The sequence below is a fragment of the Notolepis coatsorum genome (genome assembly GCF_963971535.1).
Source record: "Notolepis coatsorum genome assembly, chromosome: 16".
NCBI lineage: Eukaryota > Metazoa > Chordata > Actinopteri > Aulopiformes > Paralepididae > Notolepis > Notolepis coatsorum.
Window position 1 is genome coordinate 57,101,550 of NC_140180.1, and position 21,384 is coordinate 57,122,933.

General features: G+C 43.0%; 1 protein-coding gene across 1 annotated transcript in view; it reads right to left on the reverse strand.

Annotated features, from left to right (window-relative positions):
- The window catches only part of ahnak (AHNAK nucleoprotein), a 52,128-nt gene that overhangs the window by 24,267 nt on the left and 6,477 nt on the right, over positions 1-21,384 (reverse strand). The window contains exons 2-5 of the mRNA XM_084332314.1: positions 14,390-14,442; positions 3,774-3,838; positions 3,476-3,632; positions 2,605-2,831 (exon numbers count right to left, since the gene is read on the reverse strand). Of these exons, the coding sequence (XP_084188440.1) occupies positions 2,605-2,831; positions 3,476-3,632 (384 nt within the window). The 5' untranslated portion in view covers positions 3,774-3,838; positions 14,390-14,442. The remainder of the gene's footprint in view (positions 1-2,604; positions 2,832-3,475; positions 3,633-3,773; positions 3,839-14,389; positions 14,443-21,384) is intronic.

Genomic DNA, 21,384 nt, shown 5'->3' on the forward strand with positions numbered 1-21,384 from the left:
CGAGGAGTATTCCGTTTGGACAACCCGTTCCCCGTTACGAAGCGCTCGCCCTGTTTGATCTGCTCGCTTCACGCACAGCGCTCTGGTGAGTTTTTGCAAGACAGTCTTTGGACTCTATCATTTTTCGTGTGTGTAAACACTGAAGAGATCCTGCTTTTTGTTCAGACTGTCTCTCACCCTTTTTGCCTGTATTGGATATTCATTGGGATTCATTATTGTTTGGACTTTGCTCACTGTGTGTCTCACACAGAAGATTCTATCACTTGGATTTATTGTTTGGGACATTGTTCACTGTGTGTTTTCACACCGAAGATTCTGTCACTTGGATTATCTGTTTGGGACAAGTCACTTCACCTGTCACCTGTCTGTTCCCAACTGTTCACTGAGCTAACCCGCTCTCTCTCTCTCCCTGTTCCGCTACCACCTCGGAGTACTGCCGGGAGGATTCTGCAGAGCGGCTCTGACGTCACGGACAGATTCCTCAAACGTAACCTCCCCGGGAGAAGCTGCAGAGCAGCAACATTCCTCAAATGCTTGTATCCCAGTTTGTTTCTGTTCTCAACCAAGTTCTTTCTGTTATTCTGTAAAATAAACAAGCCCTAGATTTTGGCTAACTCTGAAACTACTCTCTCTGTGCCGTTTGCGTTTGGGGTCGGTGTCAAACCATAACACTGGGTTTCATTTGTCACTGCTGGGTGTTTTTTTTTTCTTGTTCAGCTTAACTCTTTACTTGCTAAAGAAGCTATATTTTTTTCCATGAAAAAGTAACATAGAAGAACATCAAGAGAGACTTAGAGAGATGGACAGTAATGCCCTTGGACTTCAATTCAAGAATAGAGGTCATTAAAATGAACATACTATCAAGGTTACTGTACCTGTTCCAGTCACTACCGATACAAATACCACAGAATCAATTCAGGGAGTGGGACAGACTGATATCGAGGTTCATATGGGCGGGGAGAAGACCACGGGTCAGATATAAAACACTACAACTACCAAAGGAAGAGGGAGGGATGGCACTACCCAGCCTACAAGATTACTATTATGCAGCACAACTGAGAGCAGTGACATGCTGGTGTAACGACAAGTATGAGGCAAGATGGAAAGACATTGAAAAAGAAGGGGAGGGATACAAGGTACAAGCTCTGGTGGGAGATAGGGAACTATTCAAAGAGAAAGAGGGACTGTTAGATCCAATCACCAAATGCACCTTGACCATATGGAACAGAGTAGTAAAAACACACAAATTGGAGAAGCAGACAGGGGTTCTGAGATGGATAGCACATGACAAGAGATTCAAACCAGGGAGGTTGGACCATGGATTCAGAAGGTGGGAGAGGGGGGGGGGGGCAACAGCGATATGCAAATTGATAGAGAAGGGGGAAATGCAAACATTACAAAAATTAAAGGAGGAATTTGGACTAGAAAACAGGGATCACTTCAGATATCTACAGATTAGAGATTACTATAATAAAGAAATAAGAGGGGACAAGGACGAAGAACAGAATGGAATAATTAGGATGATAGTAAAGGCATACGAAGGAGGGAAAGGAAGGGTAATATCAGCACTGTACCGGGCTATAATGACCAGCAAGGGACACACGACCGATTACATAAGGGAGAAATGGGAGAGAGAACTAGAGATAGGAATAACAGGGAAGGAATGGGGTAACATATGCGAGGTGCAACATTCAACAACAGGATCGAGGATATGGAAAGAGTTTGGATGGAAAAACATAATCAGATTCTTTATAACCCCAGAGCTGAAGGGAAAATATGCACCAACACAAAGAGCATGCTGGAGGATGTGTGGGAAGAAGGTGGCAAATCACACGCACATATTCTGGGGATGTCAGAAGCTGAAGGGATATTGGGAGGAGATAGGGGAGGCAATGATCAGAATATTAGGATACGGGTTACCACAAACAGGACTGGTGCTTTACTTAGGAGACCTGACACACGAGGGAATACAAGGGGGGGACAAATATTTAATAAAGATAATGTTGATAGCGGCCAGAAAAGCAATAACAAGACTGTGGTACAAAGAAGACCCACCGACAATAGCACAATGGGTAGGAATAGTAGGGGAGATACAGGATATGGAGAGGATAACACACATGCTGAGGTTACAGGAAGAGAAATTTGGAGAAAGATGGGGAAAGTGGGAGGATTACAAGGGGAACGAAAACGACATCACAGAGGAAGAACCAAATGCAACACAAGAGGGCGAAGGGTAAAAGAGGAAAGAGGTTCAAGGAGGGTCTCTGAACCCATGTCACAAAATGCTGCTTTAGTTAGCTTTTTTATTTTAATTTTTGTTTAGGGTATGACAACTGTTTTATGTTTTTCCATTTTATTATTTATGTTTGTGGAATTTCTGCTCAAGTCAGTATTTTTTATTTTGTTTTTGAGTATTAAATTTTTTCTTTATTGTTTATGTCTGTTTAATAGTGTTGTTGATGTTATTGTATATGGTGTGTTGTATGTCTATAAATGTTTAATACAAATTTAAGTTTAAAAAAATAAAAATAAAGAAAAAGTAACATAGAGCAGGTCTAAGAAGAAAATGTGTGCTTGGGTTGATTATCTGAAGAATTAACTTACAAGGATGATGTCTGGACTCGAACCTCCAAGTCGGCTCTTCCCTTCCCAGGTCAGTGTGCCGATGGGCGAGCGACACGGCGTGCTCAGGGGCGAGCGGCCAGGAGACTTGTCCCCTCTGTTTTGTAGTTTAAGTCCAACCTTGTGGCGGTTCAACGTCTTCAGTAGCTCAGATGTCTCGTCAGAGCTCATGTTGTCAAAGTAGATCGTAGCGCCCACGATCTGGTCACCTGTGAACGGAAGACCAAAAACAGACACACAAATGTTTAGTTATTTTTTTACGTGGTTTAGTGGGTATGTAAATGACACTAATCTAATCTGAGGATTCATTCCACAGGGCTGTCACATTATTTTCGAATTTCTAATGTAATTTCAAATTTACATAAAAACACGAGATTCGAACTTGAAGGGAGAAATTCGAATTTGAAAAAAATAATATATATATATTATTATAATAATAATAATAATAATAATAATAATAATAATAATAATAATAATAATAATAATAATAATAATAATAATAATAATAATAATAATAATAATAATAACTTTAAAAAATAAGGATACCGGTAAAAAAGGTAAAACACGTATTCCAAATAATTACTGGTCATGGTTATTTTTAGTCTTTCAATTTGAATATCTCTCAGGAGTCGACCAGCATGCCGGCGTGACCAAGTAAAGTCATTTGTAGCCAAAACGTTGAAAATAGCTTAGACTTTTTTTTAGGTTTATTATATCCCCTTTTTTTGTTTTATTTTTTTTACACTGAAATTCAAATTCGAACTTGTCTACAATTCTGCAACGAATTTCGAATTAGATTTTTTGTTAAAGTAACAGCCGGTAAAAAAAAATATTTGAAGTGATAATATCGCACCTTCGTATACTTGTCCGGATCGTGCTGCAGGTGACTCTCCTTTCACCTCTTTGACGAAGAATTCCCCTCCACCTGTCTGCTCAATGGTCAGGCCCGTTTTGTCTGTGCCTTCCCAATCTGGAAAGAGCACCTCCCTGGTCTCCTCCTCCTCAGCCATCTACAGAATAGTGGAGATGGAGAGAAAGAGACAGACGGACGAGATTACAACTACTAATCTGAAAAACTAATTAATATTATGGACAATTACTGTACAACTCTATAATATGGAATACATAACCAAAATGGTGAAAGTTAATACCTTGTGTTTTTTGCTTTCCGACCCTTATGCCCTGGTGTGATGGTGTGAAAACTGCCCTGGTTTTCCTGCAAAAAGAGAACGTTATTAAGTCAAAAGGTGTTACGAACAAAGCATGATTATACCTTGTGACATTGTGGAGAACAATTCTTATTCAAAATGCATGACAGGATCTTCTTCTTTTAGACTTACAAGCCATATGAACCATATGAACCTCTCACTCACAAAACAGCTCTCCTTTGTCAAACTTGCTTGCAGGAGTCAGTAATGACCACTAGATGGCGGTAAAACCATAGTGAGACAACTTTGCCGTCCCTAACTCTCAAAGGCACCAAACTGCCAGATCCCTCCCTCCCTCCCTCCCTCCCTCCCTCCCTCCCTCCTGTGTGCTCCGTGTTGTGGAAATATGGTTGGAGTCAGACCACACCCTGCCCTGAGGAAAGCAGCCCAATCCTGTGCCTACACCTCTGCTCCAATGTCAATAGAAAGAACAATGATGGTTAAAGCTGCTTTCTTTCTGAAGACACACTAACACACAGACAGAAACGCACAGACAGACATACTGTGTACAGACACACACACACACACACACACACACACACACACACACACACACACACACACACACACACACACACACACTGATACGGACACCCACACACATCAATTCACAAATTCATACAAACATGCGCATACACACAACATTGAGCATACACAGACACATACAGTATAATGTCCATAATGTACATGTAGGCTCCACCAAACCTGTTCCTCTGTTTATCATATCGCCGACAGACAGACACTAGCAACAACACTGGGAAGAGCCTATAGGTGTAACTGCCATCACATATGCTCATTTATCAACATGTCATCATGTTATTTCTGTTGGTAAGACATATCATTTTAGGTTTGATGTGTAGCAGCTATTGCATCACCAAGATGAGCACCTGTAGGGTGCGGTCAAGTTTACAAAAGTCTATCATGTTACTGAGAAACCATTTAGGTAATATCAGTGACTAAATAGGTGGAGTCATTTGATTTCACTGGTGTTTCAACAGCAAGGTTGATGATACTGCCTTTAGCCATATTGCAACACCACTTCACCATGGTGTTGCATTTTGGTTGCTGAACTTGCTCCGTCTTAAAGGAACACCAACATTATGGGAAATTGTGGACTAGCTAGCCTAGCTGTTGGTCAAAAACACCTCTCCCGGAGTTTTCAGCTGGGCTAGTGGTCCGTATCCGCTTCCACTCATTTGTGCTAAGATAGGGGGAGCATGTCTATGTTCCCCGGGTCCTATGTTCCCCGGGTCCTATGTTCCCCGGGTCCTATGTTCCCCGGGTCCTATGTTCCCCGCTTGATTGATTGATTGAAAATTGTAGACCACCAGCCCTGATTCCAAACTCTAACCTTAACCAACTTCGAAAGAGGGCCTAAGCTTAACCAGTTCAAAACAAGGCGGACATTAATAAGTAATAAAATAATTAAAATTTATAAAATGTTCAATCTATTAATCAATCAAGCGGGGAACATAGGACCTGGGGAACATAGGACCCGGGGAACATAGGGATAATCCCAAGATGGGCTAGCTTGCAGCAAGATAGCTTTCTACTTAACTGAACACACAAATTGGTATCTATCTTCTTGTCTGACTGGAAACTTTGGAAAGATGGTAAGCAAATTTCCCATAACGTTGGCGTGTTACTTTAAAATTGCCTGTACTCACTGTCCCCCATAACTACAAACTCTAACAACAGCCAATGACGCAGCAACGGTGAGGTTTGTTTACATCATTCCCTGTACCAGAGATTCCTGCCTCTTCATGCTGACTAGTCCTCCCCACATCTTTGGAACAGACAACCCATTGTTCCATTAATACCAACCTCTCCACAATCCACCCCTGTAATTACACAAGACCGTCTGAGTCGTGACCCTACCTACCTACGCCAGCAGTGGTTTGCATGCTTTCATGCATCAGAGCATGAGCCATCGTTTAAACTCTCATAGATGGCCGGCTCTGGAACGACAGCGAGTGAAACTAATCAGTGATCAGGGAGTATTAAGATGAGAGATAAATGATGAATCCTTTCAGTTAAAGAGTTTGCATTTCATAGCAATTAAGAGATTTGCGTGGTTCAAGGACGTGATTCACTTTAAACATGACCATCAGATGGGTGATGTTCGACAGTGATAAAACACTTTGTGTATACTGCGCTGTGTGAGTCCGTTCACAACGCTGGAAATCCTTTTAAGAAGAGCATTTGAACTGTAGAATAATGGTGCTGCTGGTTACACTTCATCCCGTCTCACTATTTGTCCATTTGGCTCTAATCAACCAATATGAATGGGAAAGCCTATCAACAGGATAGAACAAAAGAAACAGGATGTGAGTCACAGCGCTGACTGATTGTCTGTTTTTATGGCGTTGCCTGAGCAACAGGATACCAACCAGGGGAGGGACTGAGGTCAGAACACAAGGCTTGCATAGTTTTATTACTTTGTGCCTCAATAGAACATTGCAAGAGGCAACATGCCTGGGTGGTTGGTTGCAAGGTGAAGAGATTTGTACTTGGGGGGGGGGGGCTTCTTGTCCTTCATCGTCTGCTAGTGTCTTCCTCATTTCATCCCCTCCCATTCCCTGGTTTAACCTATCTGGGTTTCATCGCTACCTTCAGACCACTAATTGATGAGATGAGGAACTGTACTCTGTTTGTACGATTCACAGGCTCTTCTGTCACATAATTTAAGATGCATAAATACATGCATCGACATATAATCCCTTTACACCTGTGACGTGCTGCTCTAACCAACGTGACTATACTTCTGACCGCTCAGAGGTAATTTTGCACCATCGGGATTCTTGAGCTAAAGTTGACCTGCCATTCGATCAGACACACTAATTAAAAAAAATATATGCCTTTCCAAAGACTTCAGTGGTGGAATCCAAAAAATCTCTGTGAGGGTGTCACTATGTGGCTCCTTGCCAATGGCATCAACCCAAGTTAGATCCTGTCTCTCTCCACATACCCTGCTGGGCCGCAGCTAGAATGACAGCACTTGTTTACAAAAATGAAGACCCTTCAGTCAATAATGTAAGATGAAAGTACTTGTCAGTTGTCATCTTCTGGCATGTTTTCTCTGTTCCCTCTCCACTTCTTCAAGTGACATAACAGAGGCAATAACATACTGATTTAACTTCTGTCCAAGACTGCGTTGAAGGAAATGCATCGAGCCCATCTGTTACTGACTTTATATTCATACTGTTTTTCAAAATTATTTTCAACAGAACACAGTATCCCAGAGGAGCCATACTAACTTTGTACCCCTCTCCCTTCTCCCCTGTCTCACAGTACTTCTGCACAACTATAAATAACATAATTGCTACAGTAAGCCACCAAATCCTGCATACCAAGAGCAGAGTGAGTGAAGGGTGAAGGTGACCCCATCCAGCTAGTTAAAAAACGTTGGTGGCTATTATGGTAGCACACTTTGCCACACTGCTCCACTAGAGATAACAGGCCACTAGGATATAGAGGAACCCAAGGAAAAGATAGCTGTTACAAGGGGGTCCAACATGGTCGACCCTACGCACTCACCACACTCCCTCCATATATCATTCAAAGGTGTCCAACATGGCCACCCTACGCACTCGCCACACTCCCTCCACATATCATTCAAAGGGTCCAACATGGCCACCACCACACTCCCTCCACATATCATTCAATCAAACAAGGGAAGGTGAAAAAAGACAAAGCTTTTACTGGAGAACTTGAAGCAAAGCTTTAAATCTTGGCTGCATGGGCACTAGGGCGGGCTTTCTGTGTGTGACTCACTCAGTCTCTCTCTCTCTCTCTCTCTCTCTCTCTCTCTCTCTCTCTCTCTCTCTCTCTCTCTCTCTCTCTCTCTCTCTCTCTCTCTCTCTCTCTCTCTCTCTCTCTTCCTATGTGTTTCTGAGTAAGACTGGTATTGGAATGTTGTTTATCTATCCCTGCCCTAGAAACACCACTATTTCTATACAGTTTCTGTACAGTTTTAATCTTGGTGGGAGGTTTTATCTCCCGACAACCACTATGTCAACACGACTTGTATATCCAATCTCACGTTGTTTATCAAACACGGCCTTGCCCTTAGGTGAACCACATATACTGTAGGCCTAGTAGCGATGGTTGGATTTACCTTTGAGTTTTTTTGCGAAAGCGTATGGCTAGCAATTGTTCTTACTCTGTCTGAAAGACCCTTGCGGATGTGATTCCCATCAACTTAGTGATTCTTTTTTTTATATAAGAAATGTATATAATATTTCAGTGACCAGAGAAGTTCATACTTTGACATTTGAAATGTACCTGTTGATTTTCTTTGCCAAGAAGCACTTGTCACATTGGTGGTGAGAAAGCAAATTAAAGATGGTTATTTAGCGTTGTTATTCTGTTAGCATTTCAAACTAATAGGTAGGGCTAGCTGCTGGCTACCTTGTTTGCTCATGACTAGTGGTGCTCATTGGTTTCAACAAAAAATGCTAACAATGCTAACAATTCATTTTGAGGGTATCTGAAGAGCAAAACAATTATAAAAATTATAAAAAAGATAATAAAACGTAACTGGAGAGCAAACAATATTATAATAAAAAAGAAAATATTAGTCAAATAAAAATGAATTCACCACAATATGATGAAGTGCCTGCCAAAAAAAGTCAAATTGGCAAAATGATCCCTTTAAAACCACATCTGTTCACTGTAGCCTATATGACATAATTATTAAAGATTAAAAAAAATTTAATGGGAGTGTCATGATTTTAGTATAAATAGACTGCAAGCCCACCAGACCAGGGCCCTATTCCCCGTACCTGGTTCAACTAAGTCGATCAAGAGTCCCATTATCCAGCTTCAGTTAACCCGATGTTTGAAGCCGGGATTTTCATGTTCCTCGAAGGTGGATTCAGTCTCGTTAACTCAAACCAGACTTGAGACCCAGGATAAGTGCGCGCGGCCGCTTCAGTTGAAAAGCCATCACGTATCGATAGCAGAGATCCTGATTTTCTAACGGCATTGATTGATTAATTGATTTAAAACTTTATTAACAGATTGCATTACGGCTCAATCGCCTCACCGACAAGTTAAATGCGTTATCTATAGGCTAATTTTAAGTCCCTCATTACCCCAATCAATCAGATTATATTTCTTTAAACTTGCCTGCTGGCAGTAGGTTTATGGAATGGATAATCAAATGAGATCTTGCTAGCGAAAATAATTAGTTAAACTGTTATACGGAATAAGGACACGGCTCTCTTACCCATTGATTGATGTATGGTGGATCATTTACTTATCTACACTGTGGTGTAACGGTGTCTGCTTTTGACTTTCACACAGGCGGCCCGGGTTCGAATCCCACTTCTCCTAGTCTTTTCCTTCTTTTTGAAATGTAGGAATAATTCAATTTGGTGCACGTTGAGAGCTATATAAAGAATGACATCCTCAATGCATGTAGATTTATAATATTTTAACTTAAAACTAGGCTACTTTTGCGTATAATCATTAATATTATATTCCAAAAGAATTATATTGGAAAAGCAGGGTTTCGAACACCGGTCGCCCGGTTGCCAAGATTCAGCACTAGCCGCTGCGCCACTGTGCCACATGGGATATACTCATTGTTTATGCATTAATGGACGAGAGACCCGTGTTTAGAATATTTTTCTTACCAAAAAATGAAGTTTTATCTCTTTATTCTCAAATGCATTAATGTGACGTCAACGGCTCATTCAATTTCTCAAATCCGTCAAACAGCGCATCTCATCAGACATTTTAATCCCAGTTACAATATCACACAAAAACCACAATCCCAGCATAGACACTTCAATTTTATGCTTGAATGAAACACAATCCGGCGCTCCGTTAAGCAAATCTACAGCGGAGATTAATATATGAAACTAATCAGAGCCAAACGGCCGATAGGTTTCATTCATTAAAAATATCCCCGCGGGATTCACATTTGCAATGAGCCGTTATTAAAATAACCACATGCAGCGTGTATCGCGACTCCGAGCGCCGTATATGACGTGCATTATTTTATTTAGGACAAAGTAAATCTATAGGCTCAATATGATTTATTATCAGAGTTTAGTTCTATTATTATACATTTCAAAAGCCCCCTCTAGGAAAACGAAGCACAGAAACGTAACTAGACTGTGAGAATCATTTCAGGAAACGAGCTGTCACTTCTTTGCGGGGGCGTGGTCATGGTTCATCCGGCTAACTTGAACTTAACCCTGCTCTCGACCAGGCTCAAACTTTTTGATCTGTTGTCATGGTGATTTAGACAATCGCGCGTCGGGGAACAGAAAGGTCCGGCTTAAGTCAGGCTTGACCGAAAGTTATCCGGCTAACTCAGTTATCCAGGTACGGGGAACGGGGCCCAGGCTCTGGGAAAGAAAATACTTAAATAAATAATAAAAGAAAACTCTAACTAATGATGCACCGATGTGAAAATTGTGGCCGATACCGATAACCGATATTAATATTGCTGTTCTGGCCGATACCGATATTTACCGATGTCGATATCTCTGTATAGAAAACACTTTTTTATGATAATCAAATAAAGAGCTATTTTCTTTTTTACTTTTGTAACTTATTTTCAGAAATGACTGATATTTTGAAACTATTTAAGGCCAAAACATGTAAAAAGAAAAAAATATATAATAAAAAAAAACTAAAAAAATGTAATATCGATCCTATCTTGATATCGGACCGATACCGATGTGTAAAAAAACCGCCATATCGGCCGATATTATATCGGCGGCCGATATATCGTGCATCACTAACTCTAACCAAGGATTCTATGAAGACCATGCCCAGTTGAAAACAGTTCAACAAAGTGAGGGAGGTCTTTATGGAAAACAGTAAACAGGCAGCTAACAGAGGCTCAACAATACAACAATAAACACATAGGCTGGAATGACATCGAAATAGTCTGGTCTAGCAAACTGTTTGGCTCATGTCCAAGAATACATTATAGGCCATAGTCCAATTAACACAAGTCAATAAATAGACCTCGGTCCGCATGATTGGGAATATTGCAGAATGCATGCAATGCTTTAAGGTAATGTGAAGCTAGCTGCTCTCTAAAATAGCCTTTTGCTGGTTTCCAAGGATGAGCGACAAGGACCAGGGCCGTCGGGGAATGATTATATAGACACGCACAGACAGCAGACAACAATATAGGAGATACAGTGATGCTATTCTCTAGCTGGCAGTTGATACCCTGACCACTCTCTCTCTCTCTCTCTCTCTCTCTCTCTCTCTCTCTCTCTCTCTCTCTCTCTCTCTCTCTCTCCCTTTCTGTTTCTCTCTATCCCTTTCTGTCTCTCTCTATCTCCCTCTCTCTGCCTCTGTCTCTCTTATTAAAAATGTGCATTTACTCTATCAAGCAACATATGGCCAACATTCAGACGACAGATCTATTTAATCATCGAAATTGACTTATCAGTTTAGGTCCCGTGCCCGAGCACAGCTGAAATCGCACAGTATGCAACTCTCTGGAGGGGCTGCTAAGCCAATCTGCCTCGTTAAAGACATCATCTAATTAACTAGTGAAGATCACATTCCGCTGAGGTCAACTGATGCTGACACCTAAACTCTTCAGATCCCTGTGTGTGTGTGTGTGTGTGTGTGTGTGTGTGTGTGTGTGTGTGTGTGTGTGTGTGTGTGTGTGTGTGTGTGTGTGTGTGTGTGTGTGTGTGTGCGTGCGTGCGTGCGTGCGTGCGTGCGTGCGTGCGTGCGTGCGTGCGTGCGTGTGTGTTTGGAATGAATCAAAGGATTGTGTGGTTTTCACAACAACTCGTGACACCACCAACCACCTGTGTGTTCACACTCATTCAAGAAAGGACATGAAAATAGTTGACATTGATCCTGCTTTCCCACATTAGGGATTGTTTTTTCCCCCTTCCCCTCCTCCTCCTCCTCCTCCTCCTCCTCCTCCTCCTCCATACTTCCCAGAGCATATCACTCCTCTATAGAACCATTCAGGAAACAAGTGGGGTTGGGACGATGAAAACGAAGCACTCAAAACGCTCAAACAAGGCTCGCTATTATTGTTGGCTCCGAAAGGTATTTACAAAAGCTCGATCTCACAGAGGGAGAGGGAAAAGCAACAGTTGTGTGTTCTCATTCACTCCCTGCAAGTGAGGGAGGAAAAAACCACTTTGTTATTTTTCTCCCCATCTCTGACATGAAGGATTCTGACCTCAGGCCACACCCAATCTACACTATCTCTCTCTCTCTCTCTCTCTCTCTCTCTCTCTCTCTCTCTCTCTCTCTCTCTCTCTCTCTCTCTCTCTCTCTCTCTATCTCTCTCTCTCTCTCTCTCTCTCTCTCCATCTCTCTTTCACTTTCAATCTATCTCTTTGTATCTGTCTGGCTCTATCTCTGTATCTCTTTATTTCTATCTATCTATCAACAGTATATCAACGATCAACCTTCTTAATCTTCCCTTTCTTATACTCAAGACATACTTTCCAACTCCCTCCCTCCCTCTGTGAACTATTTAGGCTGTCCTTGTTCTCACAGATTTGACATGTTCCTGGCAGCACGCACAGGGAGGGGCCGAGGCCAGGAGCCATGGGTGAGGGAAGGAAGGAACAGCGAGAGGGGGGGGGGGGTATGAGATAAGAAAAAGATGGCGAGAGAAATGGTAACAAAAAAGGTGGGGGGAAGGAAGAAATGAGAGAGAGAGAGAGGATTGGTTATGAGACAGAGGGGAGACAGTTCCTGTGGAATGTAAGCCTACGAGTAAACAGCAGTGAGGGGAAAGGAGAGAGAGGGAGAAAGAAAACAGCGAAGGAGAAATGAAAATACAGAATCTTGACTGGTGAGCCTTCTAGGAAGGCTCCCAGCACCATATAAAACAGAGAGCCACGTTAACCCACGTTGCACTCAGGGGCATCCTGGGTATTTGTACAAAGTACTCACTTTAATGTATGTCACACCCTACGGCTAGTTCCTCCTTCTCTTGTATCTATGTTGAACAACAGCAAGGCATGACGGCAATGTTATGAAGAATAGCCCAATGAGGGGAAGCCGGTCTCGAGTATCGGAATCCCCCCCCCCCCCCTCTTGAGTGCAACAATCGCAGAGCTTCTCATATTATGCCCAATTACAGCAGAACCTATTCAAGAGGGAAATGGGTCGAAAGATTGTTGCAGTCCAAAGAAAAATCATATGATGGGATATGGTTGTGGGGGTAAATAGATGCTACATAAGGCGTCTTCTGTTCATGGGGTCATAAGACAGGCAGGCAGGCCCATGTCTCAACACAAGAGAGGCAGGAACAACAAGCAGACAATCCTCTCTTCTCGTCCTCGTCTTTTTTTCTCTTTCATTGCATTGCTGTGGCGGCAGGAAACATTCCTGAGAGGACACACGCTCTTTACAGTAATGACATCAGTGAGCGCATCAGATGTGTGTGTCTGTGTGTGCGTGTTTGAGGGACAGACAGAACTAGAGTTGGGCAAAAATCTTGAAAGAACTCATAGAGGGAAGAGGGAGGGATGAGCTGCACTATCATATCATATTGTGGCCTGCTGGCGTGTGTGTGTGGAGAGAGAGGGGGGGCGGGAGAGGGAGGGAGATAAAGAGATAAAGAGAGAGAGAGAGAAAAAGAGTTATAGATAGGCAGGGGGGACATGGGTACGACCGACCAAACAAAAGCCACTCTTAACCAGCCGGCGACCACAGAAAACTTCTGGATACGCCTCTCTCTCTCTCTCTGCTTGTGTCTGACATAGGCACACAAGGGCTGAACACAGTTTGGTTTGTCCATCCGTTGTTCCACTAAGTTTCCCTCGCTCAAAAAGGATAAATCTTCCGCAGCTGCCAACGACAGAACAGTTAAACAGTGTGAGCTTGGCGGGCTTTTCAGGGCAGGCCATTTCATAAGAGTGGGGTTGGTGGGGGGAGGGGTTGGGGGGGGGGGGGGGGGGGGGTTGGTGTCGAGCGGAACAGGTGGTCGCGCCACAGCAAAGGGGCCAAAGAAGAGGCAAAGTGAGCGGAGGCAAGCGAGTGTCGGGTTTCCACGAGGCAGGGCGTTCACAGCTGAATGGAAGCGTGACCTTCCAGGTTCAAAGGAGGCTTCATGACAAGCATTCCGAAAGTGTTTCGAAGTCTGCCGTCGTCGGAACCCTCTGAGGTTCCGTTTGACAACAACACAATAGATTCTGCTCTCCGTTGACACCGTCTATAGACGGTTTGACTGGAATTATGTTGCTACTGTGGGGAACAGTTTGGACCCAAATGTATTACCTGTCAACTATTGCATGAGCAAACACTGCAACAGGAAATTAACTTGGGTCCTTTTAGAATATTATCGCTGTCACATATTGTCTATATTGTCTAGGAGTGAGTGAGTGAGTGAGTGAGTGAGTGAGTGAGTGAGTGAGTGAGTGAGTGAGTGAGTGAGTGAGTGAGTGAGTGAGTGAGTGAGTGAGTGAGTGAGCGAGCGAGTGAGTGAGTGAGTGAGTGAGTGTTTTTCCTTCCCTTTATGTAAACAATACTGTACGAGATGTGTTGGGTCATTTGCATTGCATCGTGATCATTGAGGGATGTATTTGGAAGGGAGGGACACTTACTGTGGATTGCTCAAGCTTTCAGTTGAAGGCTTCTGCTCTGGTCCTCAGAATTTCTGTTGGTGGAAAAAAAACAGAAAACAAAGATTAATCGTTAATCATTCATCGTGATTACTGTGTTTTTATGACAATATGATAATAATGATCCTTCATGATAATTATGTTAACTAGTGCAGTAACTGTTCGGAGAGCGCATGCCTCTTTGGAATGGGCCAGTTGCTTGGCTCCCGATATGGCTGCCTGCAGCATTGTGGAGACCCATGGTTTGGCTGCTTGCAGCCTTCTCGAGAGCCACTCATCCGATCGACTTCACACTGGACACTGCACTCAATTCAACAACAAGTTTGTTGTTATAGCGCCACCATCTGGCCAAAAAGGCAACAAATTTGACACACACTCCCCTGGGTCCTCAGCGACACACACGCCGAGCGTGAAATCAGTCGGATGAACGCTTCTTGAGATAGGCAAAGGACAGACAGACAAACATGCACACAGGCACGCAGACAGACAGAGATTCCTCCCTTTATTTAGATAATCTTTTATCAGGTTCTTTCCTTTCTGATTACACCACTCTCTTGACACAATGACGCTATGTCTCAAATATATCTCAAATGTAAAACAAGATACTGAAACAAATTGTTCTGATGAGAGCCACCCACACGTGTGCCAGCTTGTGGTTCATCTGGATGTCACATTGTTCCACTTTGGATTGACACGGATTGTATCATCATTTGCTCTACGGAGCCGCACATCAATGAGAATTCCTTGATCAATCAGAACTCTCTGAGGCTTTAATAATTAACCCTTCTGAGTGAAGAGTATTGATGCTGTCTCATAATTATGCAAACACTCCCTTACAGTCAATAAAGTCTGCTACTGGGTTGGCTAGCGCTTCAACAAAGTGGCTTTCACTGCAGCCCAACGCAAGGTGTCTTAAACTGACACACACTTTGACAAGGTGCAGTGTGGTTGAGGGGGAATTCAATATGCACAGTATATATTAGGGGCCTTTTTTTTAAAGAAATTACCCCGGTTTTCAGACGCTGGGTTTTCTGAAGGAACTATCCCTCAAAATGGGGGCAGATTGTTTTAAAGTCGTTCGACTATGACTGAAGTCCAACACTTCAAAGAAAAAGATGTGAAATATGCAGCCGGCCACCATAGCATAGCTCCGTACCCATGGGACATATCATTCCACATAGCAGAGATGCAGAGCACAGGTCATATAGTGCTCTCGTCGTTTACCAAAGTGAGGAAATAGCAAGCTTAACAAATAGCAGATCGTTTTGTTTTCTAGTTGGAATATCCAGCTGGGCAACAGAAATATAAGCCAAAATAAAAGTATAATATTGCTTTTGTTTGTATTAGTAGCTTTATTGAGAAACAAACAAAAGAAAAGTGAAAACTTAGCTTTGCAGAACAGATCTTTGTATTTGCAATTACAATTATGTAACTACCACAGTAACACAGTAATAGCAAATGCCCTCTCGTTTGTAGCGCTTATTTCACTCTCGCTGTCTATCTATCTCTCTGTCTATAGTGACTGACACTTGTTTAGATGAGGTTTCCCCCGTAAGGTTGATCATTTATCATTTTTACGATGATTGTATCCTTACAATCCTTCAAGTCCTAAATGTGCAGACATATATTGACACATGGTGACACTGAAACATATAGCATGTCTGGATTACACTAACTTGACTGCAGTGTTTACTATCGGCTGCGTATCTTGTAGCCTTTCTGCCTTTTTGAAAAGGATTTCATGATTCAAAATTGCAGTTTTTTTCAAAATTTGTCAGTCTCATGTCTCACATAGCTTTTACGCGTCAAAATCTCAGGAGGTTTTTCCAAAGATGATTGCTTTGACCCTGAGGTGCATTGTGAAACAAAGACTTATTTTCTTAAGCCTTAAAACAGCAACAAAAGCAGACTGTGTATGTATAGCCAGACACCTACCAGTGGGGACATGCCTCTTAGGAAATTCTTCTTTCTCTTTGCACATTTTCACAAGCTATTATTACGCCCCTCCCTCCGTTGTTCAATAGCCTAAACTGCTCATTACCCGAAAGAAAGTTATACAAAACAACTGTGTTTATGAGACTCTTTTACTGTCCCCTATATAGTTAACTTATCGACAAGTGTGTCATTTTCAGAGAGAAGTGTTGTCAACTCTAAATCACTGTCACTCCCTACTAGCTAGCAACATCGGTACAACACTCCTGAAATGCTTGGAATCTTTGGTCTATGACGTCACGTAACGCTCCATTGATTTCTGCTTACCTGTTGAAGCGGTAGTGCAAACAAGCCAAGCATTTCACCCCATATGAGTTGTTAATGGGGAGCCAGTGGTATATAGACGGGTGTAAACGGCGGGAAAGGGATCCTCAGATTTCACACTGTGATCAGTTATTTCAAACCCCCATTCCAGGCTGCCATCGCAGTGTGTGGCCAAGACGTCCTTGTAACGTATTGCCTCATTGTGTGGCTTATTTCTGAACTGGAACAGGGCCCGGCACTGAAATAGATGGGACACGGCCATGATAAATGCCAGCCGATACTGTGGTTGTCACCGTGTTTGCGCAGAGACTCGCGCCATAGCAGCTGTGTACACTCTGCAGACACATGACTCCGAGTATAGGGTAGTATTAATTAGCCACAAGGGGGGGGGGGGGGGGTTAACTGACATACTGTAGGTTCATTTTCAGAAGATCTTTCTTTTTTAATTAACTATAGCAAAAGAAAATTAGTTTATACTGATGATGTCAGATACCAATAGGAGAGACACACACACACAGGTGAGCTTTGTTTGCAAACATTCCAGATTGACTGCTGAAGATTAGATTAACGGTGTGTGGGTGAGATATCGATGTTTGACATGCAGTGACCTGTTGGCACAAGAGATCCTCATAACTAGTTTGAACCGGATGTTGTGCATGAAAAACACAGTATCAATCCATATTCCATTTGGTGAGTGAAATAATGATTCCCAATTCCCAAATCATGAATGTAAAAACAAAAGTACATGATAGTTTCACAATGCAAGTTCAAGGTCTTGAAAGTTTATGTGCATAGCCTACATCTAAGATCCAAACCAAGAGGTCAACAATATGGCCTCACTACTGTTTCCTCCATCAAAGTGAGACTGCAGACACACACACACACACACACACACACACACACACACACACACACACACACACACGTGATGCCTTGATATACTATATGGGGGGGAGTTGCACTATAGTAAGCCAATGAGTAGGGGTAGGCAATATGACGATATTAAATAAATATCGGGTACAGTTCATTAGCGATACACTTTTTTTTTTTTTTTTTTTTTTTATCTTTTTTCCCCCTCCATTTTTCCTCTGATTTTCTCCCATCCCAATGTTAGTCGTATGCCAATTCCCAGTCCCTTCCTGGTCGCTGCGCACTTACCCCCCACAGTCAGATCATCTGGGAGAGTGGAGGCTACCACGTGCTTCCTCCGACACACGTCCAGCCAATCACCGCTTCTTTTCACCTGGCAGCGCGGATTCTCATCGAGAGGGCGTAGCGTGTGGGAGGACCACACTATCCCCCTCAAGTCCTATCCGCGCTTAGCAGGCGCCCCGACCGAACTGTAGGAGTCGCTGTTTACAACGACCCGGACCCACCCCGCCAGCTTCTCCCACCCTCTAATACAGCCAATTGTATTAGTGCAGACGGCCAGCCAAGCTGGTGACAACCCCGGAGCTGTCCGGGGTTGGTGACGAACGCAATCTCCGCTCGGCCACCTAACCGCCCAGCGATACACTTTTTAAACATATCGTGGACATCGTGATGTTTTGCACAAAACCTCACGTCAGTTTCTAAGCCACCGCGGTTAAGATGAGACTTACTTTAGTGCAGCACTTTCCTCTCTCCCTCACACAGACACACACACTCGCCCAATTTACGTCACGTACACGCACGCCACACACCCAGAGACAGAGAGGCGGTAACTAAGTTAGCCGCTAACTAACGTTAGCCGCTAACCCTGGAAACGCTCACAGGAGTGATCCACGACACCAGTTCCATTAGTAGGGAAAGGGGTGGGGGTGGGGGGGGGGGGTTATATTGACGAGGCTTGACAACAGAGGTTTATATAATCATCATATTGGCGTGACTGTATCCATCAAAGGGTTAAATCACGCATTTTAAGTGCTTTAGAGGAAATGTAAAAATATCGCAATATATATCGTGTATCGTGATGGAGCAAAAAAATATCGTGATATCATTTAGAGGCCATATCGCCCAGCCCTACCAATGAGTGCCAAAACCGCATTCGAAAAATCCTTAACACATTCATGGCCAGCCATTAGATGGGCCCCAGTCTAGGAAGGCCACCTTTCCATTACAAACGTTCACTGTGCGTCACGTTGTTTGTAGAGCTAAATCTATATTTTATATTATAGCTATGGGTCCAATGTCATTGTCAATTGACAGTATGAACCTTCCGTTCAATATGCCATAAAGAAATATTTTTTTCATCAATACGTTCCCGTTTTATACCGTGGTGAATATGAGTGTTATATCGGAATGATCTGGGATCATTCCTGAAAAGCAATTTTTAAGGCGCTAAGTTAATAACGTTAAATCGATTGGCGTTTCGTCCCTACACAAGCTATGTGTCCCTACACAAGCTATGTTCCATCATGAATGCATGAAGGGGGGAGGGCAGGGGAAGTCGTTTCTGATTATTGATTACCAATAACGGCATTTGTTATTACCACAACATAGGATGAGCAGGGGGATGGCTATTAAATCCTTGCACGATCAAGCTGAAATTGACGTCGGCGTGTTGGATTCCAAAAAGAATTTTCCATCTCATATGTCCATTGGCTGATGCCATATTCCTTTACTGCATAATGAATTCGGCGTTGCAAAAAGTATTCCAGGCGATCGGGTGAAGCCCTTGCTTCAGACTAACAAAAAAGTCCGCCCGGAGCGTAAAAAAGGTGACAACAAGTCTGCAACAAGGATTACTGCATTCTCGAGACAGCGCCAATACCAGGATCTGGCCGGTACTGCACTTTCCGAGTCCCAATATGCCTTTTCCAGCCAAAATACAGCTCTGTGACATTGAATAGGATATTAAAATCGAAAAGCTTCGGCGTCGGCTCCCAATCACGTATATATACGCGATTGGCCGGGAATGTGTTAACAAGGCAAAAAGGCTGCATCCGTGTGTGAAAATGTCAAATCTTTAAATGGCCAAAGTACACATGTAAAAAAAAATCCCTGTCTAGACACATATTTAAAACCTGTGTCAACGTGTCTGTTTTAACGACCCTCCCATATTATGAGTGACAGATATGCTATGCATATCTCAACATCACATGATGAAACAATATGCAAAACTTAATGTAACATCGAGTGGGTTCCAACCTCATGAATATAACATAACATTTTCAAATGTTACCTGTAGGTGTGATATATTGTAATCTTTTGTTTACTATGCTAATGCCAAAATACTGCATTGCTGTTGGATGTGGTACTTTTAAACTTGTCAACACGTACAAAAATGCCCATTCTCCTACACAGAGATTTGGACAACGTTCCACTGTCAAACATCTCTGCTCAAAGAGGAAGTAAACTAACTGGTGCCACCTCGTATTATTTTCCCTTAACATATTGAATAAATAATATTATATTATTGTGCAGCCTTGTTTATTCACTGTGTCCATGGAAACTACAATGAATGCAGCCATGAAGGTATGGTTTCTTTATGCAGGAAAGTCTGTTTACTTTTCTGATAGCTACTATCACCGCATAACTCATAACATTAATTTTGGGTTATTAGAGATACTCTGTAATTGTATGCACCCAATTCAAAGTTATAGCCACATTTTCTTCCTAACTTATTTGGTTGCAGATCTCCGGATTTGGTATCACATTTGGCTCTCTTGGGCAGAGAACTGTTTAGCAGGCTGTGACGTACAGGCATAGAGACAGCTCTGCGTAGGAGTGTGAAAAATGCTCTGTTGATAAGTATTTTTTTGCCGTGTGTAGACTTTCAAACAAATATGTCTAGAGATCATTTTTAACATGTTTTGGCACCATTGGCTTTTTACAGTTGGGGGGGGGGGGGTAAGCTCACATGTGACCTGCCCATGTTGAACAGGAGAAGCACTACACCTACGTTCCATGAGGTGAACCCACCGTATCGCTCTCCCTCACCGCTCTACTTGCTCAGGGAGCAGCTCACAGCGGAGCCCCACCCAGGCCTCATAGTCACACACATTCCTTGATAGAGCCGTCAGGCCAGCTGGAAGGGAGCCCAGCCTCTCCCCACCACGGTGACTAACTCCAAAGAAATGTCCTCTCTCTCGCACTCTCTCTCTCTATCTAACTCAGACCACAGCTCCAGTCTGTACCGCCCACCCTGTGGCCTGCATGTACGCCCACCTCCCTGGAGTCAGTCAGCCCCCACTCCCACCCTCTCCACCGAGTCTGTTCTGCCCTAACAAACATCCAACCCACACGCAATCAGGTACACACGTACAAGTACACACACTCTCACACACACAGGGGCCTGTCAGCACAGGGTCTGCCAAACAGGATTGCCTTTCATCCCAGCAGCTTCAGATCATCATCATCATCATCATCATCATCATCATCATCATCATCATCATCATCATCACCACCATCACCATCATTACTGAAATAGCTGCATCTTTGTACCTGGTGATGAGACAGTGTGCCCCACCCCCTCACATCAGCAGCCCTGATTTGACTCCACCCCCAGGGCCCACCTCCCCTCCAAATCTGTGCATACATGGCGTGTTTAACTGTCACAGCTTGTGAGATAAAGTAGGTCAGAGAATCCTAGAATCCCGATCAAAGAAACTTTAAGTCACTCCATGAGGACTGTCAATTCACTGAGGAGTAAACGGGAGCAGCGTGGCAATGATTAAAGATCAAACATGGTTAGTGACTCTGGCACAGTCGCAGTAGCTGGCGAGTGATAAGATTTGATT